The sequence below is a fragment of the Dipodomys ordii genome, unplaced genomic scaffold (genome assembly GCF_000151885.1).
Source record: "Dipodomys ordii isolate 6190 unplaced genomic scaffold, Dord_2.0 Scaffold247, whole genome shotgun sequence".
Taxonomy (NCBI): Eukaryota; Metazoa; Chordata; class Mammalia; order Rodentia; family Heteromyidae; genus Dipodomys; species Dipodomys ordii.
In genome coordinates, this window is record NW_012267463.1 from 624,591 (window position 1) to 631,485 (window position 6,895).

Genomic DNA, 6,895 nt, shown 5'->3' on the forward strand with positions numbered 1-6,895 from the left:
AGGAGAAGGATTGGGATTGGGGGGGAGGGGGGAGGCTGGGAAGGGATGTGAAGGGTAAACAAAGGAGGAGGCTGCAATGCTTGGTAAGAAATGTACACATTATCCTGCCCATGTAATTGTAACTCCTCTGTACAGTATGTTCACAAATAAAATTAAATTAAATTAAAAAAAAAAAGACAGTGACAGTTTATTGAGGGGAACAGGAGAAGGTTGCCTTTTCCCCCTGTGCTAGTGACAAGGACAAGTGGATGGTGCAGAGCAGGGATGGATAAAATGAAACTGGTTTTAGTAATGTTGATTGTGAGATGAACTGTTCTCCTATCTATTCCTATGACCCTACAAATATTTCTTGTCTCTAGCCATCTGCATTTGCCATGGACCTCTTTTTGTATATAGAAAGTTATCCTTATACTGTCTACAACCTATTTTCTCTAGGAAGTTTTTGCCCATCTATGTAAATAGATAACCCTCAGATTTTCCACTTGTTACTGTTTACCAACTCTTCATCTGTCTGCTTTTGTTACTTTCACTACTGACATTAGGACTGTCAAGAGTAACAGAAAAACCTAAACCAGTCTTTGACATGTCAACAAACTAGAAAGAAGCAGTCAAAGACCACAGTGAAGACCATATCCCTAATGGGCCTAAGCTCCTTTTATCTATATATGTGTGTGACTTTCATGTTCTAGTTCATTTTATGATTCAATAGATGCTAGAGTTCCAACTCATAACTTTGTTTACAGTTCCCATGTTTGCATCCCAATTAGCAAGTATGAAAACATGGCATAATACATTCCTGTAAAAACACTTGCCTAGGATTGGGGGCATGTTTCAAATGATATGGCATTTGGCCCTGAGTTCAATCCCCCACACCACCAAAATAAAACAAACCCCCAACACTTGTACTTTGAGATCTACAATGATCTAAAAGCAAAAAATTTAATTTTCCCTAAAGTACCCACATCCTAAGTCAGTCATCCTAAGTCTGGGAACAATCTTTATTTTGGACAATCATGTACTTAAACCCACAGAACTACTGTAAAAGGGTAAAACAGTATTTGGTGACTAGCAGTTCCTGCTATAGTCCACTCTGGCTGTGTACAGAACAGCCAGTGATCTTTTCAAAATATAAACAAATTACATCACAGCCTTTCATAAAATCTTCCAATAGTTCCGTTACATTTAGTATAAAACCATCCTTACTCTGGCTTCAGAAGTGCTGTGTGATCTGGCACCTGATTACCCCTCTGACCTCCAGATTGTTAGTGATAGCTACAAAGGTCTTCTTTCCATCACTTCAACACCTCAAGCTAGTTCTTGTCTTAGAGACAAAACTTAATCTCCAAATGGCTGATTCTCTTTCAAGTCTTATTGAGGCTTTCCCAATTTCAAATACACTTGCAGTTTCACCTTCACACTTTATTTTCATTAACATACATTATCTGATGAGAAGGATGCTTATTGTCTATTTCTTCTTACTAGAAAGAAGGTCTTGTCTTCTTTCCTAATATATTTCCATTGCTTGGCCCATAATAACATTCTGTGCAAATTAGATGATTACATAAAGTGACCAAGCATGATCCTGATTATATACTATACTGACAGCCCTGCACTAATAAGTAAACACCTCTAGCTAAGCAGTCACATATAAACTGTTTTTTTTTTTTAAGATACTGAGAATGAATCTCATGACCACCTGAGCTATAATCCTAGTCCTTTCATTATATAACTTGCTTTTGCTTTTTGTCAGTTGTGAGGCATGAGTACAGGGCCTGGGCTCTGTCCCTGAGCTCTTTTGCTCAAGGCCAACACTCTACCACTTTGAGCCACAGCTCTACTTCCTGCTTTTTGGTGGCTAATTGAAGATAAGAGTCTTATAGATTTTCCTGCCCAGGTTGGCTTTGAACATTGATCCTCAGATCTCAGCCTCCTAAGTGGCTAAGATTACAGATGTGAGCCACCAGTGCCTCAGTACTTGTTTTTGAGTTGAGCTTTCACTAACTTTGTCTCTTGATCTTCCTCTCAGGTAGCTGGAATTTTTATAGGCATGAGTAACCGCCTCTACCTACAACCCCGCTTTTCATTTGAACATAAATCAGAGGATGAGAACAGACTGAGATATTTCTTTCCTTTCTTCACATATCCAGTCCATAAATTTTTCCTCAAGCTCTTCAATTTACCTTTGGTGGTAACAAAATATGGCTCTTTCTAATCCTTACAGTTTTAAGTATCTAAGCAGGAAATAGGGTGGTTACATCTAACACAATATGCTAGAATGTAACCACCACCTCACTGGTCCTTCTTTTTTTACCTCTCCCCCTCAAGCATTCTACCATTTCAGCCATAGATCAACTTCTGGCTTTTTTGGTAGTTAATTGTAGATAAGAGTCTCACAGACTTTCTTTCCTGCCCTGGCTGGCTTCAAACCACCCTCCTCAGATCTCAACCTTTTGAGCAGCTAGGATTACAGGCATGAGCCACCAGTGCCTGCTATGCTACTATTTTCTATAATGAAAGCAAAATGGTGTCTAATCACTTGACACAGTAGTAACTTATTCTGATAAACTGTTCTAACAAATAGAAAAGTATCCCAATTACTCAAACTCAATCTTACTGTATTAGGATGGATAGTAAACCTTAGGATCTCTCCAGCCTGTTCATGCCCAGCACACTGTCAGTCTCTAAGAGTAACTCACTAGCAGAATGTTTTCTCCTTCTTCCACACCGTAACAACTATTAGTCAAATCACTCTGACATGGCAGTTTCATATTCTCTATTTTGATTAAAGGAGTCCTCTCTGATACCCACAGCAAGTCATCAAATTTTAACGTGATTAGGTCACAGCTGAAAAGACTCTGCCATCTACTAGTGCTGCAATTTCTAATATATTGCCCTAGGCATATTGAAACCAACTCATTTTAATGTCATTTTGATCAGCAAAAAATTTTGAACTTTCACATTAGTAAACTGTCTTCACTCTATAATTTTGTAAACAATATACCAAATACATTGAAAGTGTCAATTCTCTGGTAAGTTACCCAGATGTTCAAGGTAATAGAGAGAGTAAAACCTCCCATCAGTCATAGCAACCTTGCGCATATCTATTGCTCATTTTGTTAGAAGTATTTTCTCAGTCCACCACGTGGACTTGATAATATCTTAGAATCTTTTTTCCTATTTCAAAGTTCATACTAACAAAGATCTCAAAGTACCTCAGAAACAGGTTTTTAACATCAATAATAATTCTGTAGGGGCCTAAACAGAAAATAGGATACTGTGCTGAATGTGTAGGATCCTCCTGCCCCCCTTCCCCAACAGAGGATGAGGATCAGGTAGATGGCTCCAGTGGAAGAGCACTTGCCCAGAAATCCTGAGGCTCTCATTTCAAACCCTTATATGGATTAAAAAAAATAAACATTCTTGATATGAGCTTTATTTATAATCCACCACTTCCTTATCTTATTGAAAAAAGGGCTGAAAAGGTAGATTTGATCTAAACTTCATTTACTTGTAATACACACTTTTCTTTCCCCAAGAGGAAAGTTTGGATTCAAAATCAAAACTGGCTTCTCCTTGAGGATATACTATAATGAAAACATTATTTAAGGAGACTTTCTAGTTACAGTGTCAAAACATTTTCCAGTTGTAGAGAGAAAAAAAATTTTTTTTAAAAATTGTCTTGCAGTATTGCCAGTTAAACTCATGGCCCTAAGCTTGTTAGGGAAGATATTTAGTACATATGCCGCACTCTAGTTCTTTTTGTTTTGTTTTTCAAGTAAGGCCTTTCATTTTTACCTTCGCTGGCCTTGGCAAGGGTCCTATCTCCACCTCTGGAGTAGATGAGATTCAGGCATGCAGATCAGGCCAAGTTCATTTTTATTTCTCTGAAGTTAGTGCATGTTCTTAAGATGAAAGAAGAACAGAAACTAATACTAAAAGTTAGACAACCTTTAAAAACATACAGGACCAAGGATATTTTTACTGTTACCTCTTTATAGTTTGTATGGCTTTAAATCTTACTGAGTCTAAAGGATCTCCTGAAGAAAGTGTGCAGTTGAAGAGCAAACACCTGGTTTATAATCCCAATGTATTTTCGTGAAACTATATTGCTTAGCTAACTTGACAGAAGGTTAGCTCAAATTTTGTAAGACCTGGAGTGGTCATAAATCACTGCAAGTACCTTAGTGAAAGATTTCAACCACAGAGGTTATGCTTTTGTCCTCACTGCTCACAGTGCAACAAACAGAAGTAGTGACAGCCTAAAAACTAAAACTTACTTTCTCCTGAAATCTCATGCAAATTTGACTGTTTTAACAGAAATGGATCATGGTTTTCCAAATAAGACTTCTGCAGATATATCCATAATTGTGCAGATGCTCAATAATTGTGTCAGATGACCTGTTGATACGGAAACAGTTCATCCTGTAAAATACTCCAGGAGTATTTTTTCATGACTTGGGACACATAATGAATAGTAGCATTAGGAATGGCTGACTTCTTAAAAGTTAATTTTAAAAACTGAAAATAGTAACGTGTTTATAAGGCTATAAATATAGTCTTTGGTTAAAAATTAAATGATACAAATGGGTGTGTGGTAAAAGTCAAATTTCCCTTTGCTTCTGTCAGTCTGTTCTTCCTAGATTTCTCCGTCTGGATCAACTATTAAGATTTTTTGGGGAGGGGGGATATAATTCCAGACCCATTTCTGGCTTTTCCACATAAATACCACAAAGAGACTTAAAGTAGTGTGCTCTAAGTAAGATTTACCACAAGAGTATACAATTCTGCTTGAGCTGTAAAAATACTCCACCATGTAAAAACAGTTTTGAGTGACATTAAAAAAAAGCCAGATACTATATTGTTTTCACCGTGGCTATGCTACCATCGCAGAATTCTTCTTGCAACAAGAACATGCTTCGTTTTGGCCAGAGAGGGCAGTGCATACCAACTGCAAAGGCACCAGCAAAGAGCTGTGATTGACTCCTATCACTGCTGGAGAAGTAGCCTCTGCCACTGCCTAGGCCAGCTGTTTTACCAAGTTCTGCGGATAAAACAGTGTAACAGAACCAAGTGATTTCTTCCTAGGCTGCTCTGACATGGGCAGTGGAGAGGTCGATACCGACATGAGTGCACAGTCAGGACATCGGAAGAAATCTTGCTTAGCAGCATTATCAGAAATGCTACCGTGCATGTGGAGTTACAGATAACTCAGAATTTTAGAGATATCCATTTTCATTATTTTATTTTACAGTGGGGTTCATTCAGAAACAGGATTTTGTGGGTTAACTGAAATATTCACCAGCTGGAAAGTTCCAGGTTACTTTAAGCTGAATATATGGGTCTATACATAGTTAGGTAGTTAAACTTGTAAATAGCTGAAATCTCAAATTTAGGAATGTTTGATCAATTAGAACACGTTTGTACATGTAATTTGTTCAATTACAAGTAAAATTACACACAGGAGTTTCTAATAAAACAGGTTAGAAAGAGGTGTTAACATGGAGGGAATACACTAGTATTTGTTTTTGGACAAATATTAAGCACAATGAATAGTTAAGCATGATGCTAACAGCATATTTTTCCTCATTAACATAAAAAGATTATTTTCTAATACCTGTATTTAGATATTCAATTTCCAATTAAATCTCGAGAGAAAAAAGGGAGTCTTTTACTGGATCGGGGATGTGGTTTTCCCTGAGAACTGAAGCAACTTTTCATGGCAACCTAAATTATGTATACTAGTTTATCTAAAATAATACCTACCGGGACGTGCAAACCGGTTAGTGTGTACCAGCCCTTTGCGTACTGGGCAAAATCTCGGCACAAATAAGTATCAACTACCAGCGTGAGGGCGTTCGGGATCTCGGGGAGGCAGCTCGCGGAATGCCGGTCGGGGTAGCCACGCGTCTCGGGAAGCGGCTGGGGCGCCGGAGCAGCCGCGCTCCTCCGGGCCGACTGAGCCGGGTCCGCGGCATGCACGCGCCGCCCCCGGAGCCCGCAGTGGTGTCGCAGCCTCCACGGCCGCAGCAGGTGGGAGCCCGGCGGCCGGGAAGGCCTCGAGGTACGGGGCCGCGGGGGCTTTTCGAAAACCGCTCCACGACGTCTCGGCGGGGACTAGGTTTGCAGGGAATTACTTTTCGCTATCGCATTTGCAGGACAGGCCTTCGCCTCAACGCCCGCGAATCCCGCAACTTAGCAAAGCGACGTGCAGACAAGCTCCGGAAGGCGCGAGCGCACTGGATCGGGGCCCCCTCTGGGTCGCCGGGGGCCTCCAGCGCCGCCGCTGCCCGAGGGTATGCCACCTCCCGCCAGGTCCCCGCACGACCTAGCCAGACCCGAAGGGCTGGAGGGGGAGCGCTCGGAAAGCAGGAGGATCCGGGGCCGGGCGCGAGGGCTCCGCCAGACAAAGGGGCGCGTCGGGTGCCCGGCGCGGAGAAGGGGCGCGGAAGCTCGGGCAAATCCCGCGCCGGCCTCGGCCCGCAGGGGGCGCCGTCCGCGGCCAGGACCGCTTACCTTTGAGGACCGAGCAGAGCTGCTCCAGGGCCATGTTCCCCAGCGGCCCGCGCTTCGTGAGGGGCCGCGGCGGCAGCGGGTCGGCGCGGCGCTCACGGCCCAGCGCGGCAGCAGCCCCGCTCTGTCCCCATCGCCGGCCACGGGCTGCCTCCTCACGGAGTCGGGCTCCGTCTCTCAGCCCGCCAAACTCGGTCCCCGTGGCGGGTCCCCACGTTGCCTGACTCTCTTCCCTCGACGGGCACTGCCTCGACCACCCGGGAGGCGAGCAGGGCTGACGCGAAGCGCGGGACTCCCCGGCCGCTCGGCCCGCCTCCAGCCACCGCGGGGCTCCACTGGAGTGGCGAACGCGGGGAGCCCAGGCTCATTTAAGCAGGGAGCGCGA

The 6,895-nt window shown here is 43.0% G+C and overlaps 1 protein-coding gene across 1 annotated transcript in view; it reads right to left on the reverse strand.

Moving 5' to 3' along the window:
- The window catches only part of Neto2 (neuropilin (NRP) and tolloid (TLL)-like 2), a 56,402-nt gene extending 49,773 nt beyond the window's left edge, over positions 1-6,629 (reverse strand). The window contains exon 1 of the mRNA XM_013036075.1: positions 6,514-6,629. Coding sequence (XP_012891529.1) covers positions 6,514-6,547 — 34 coding nt within the window. The 5' untranslated portion in view covers positions 6,548-6,629. The remainder of the gene's footprint in view (positions 1-6,513) is intronic.
- Positions 6,630-6,895: the final 266 nt, after the last annotated feature.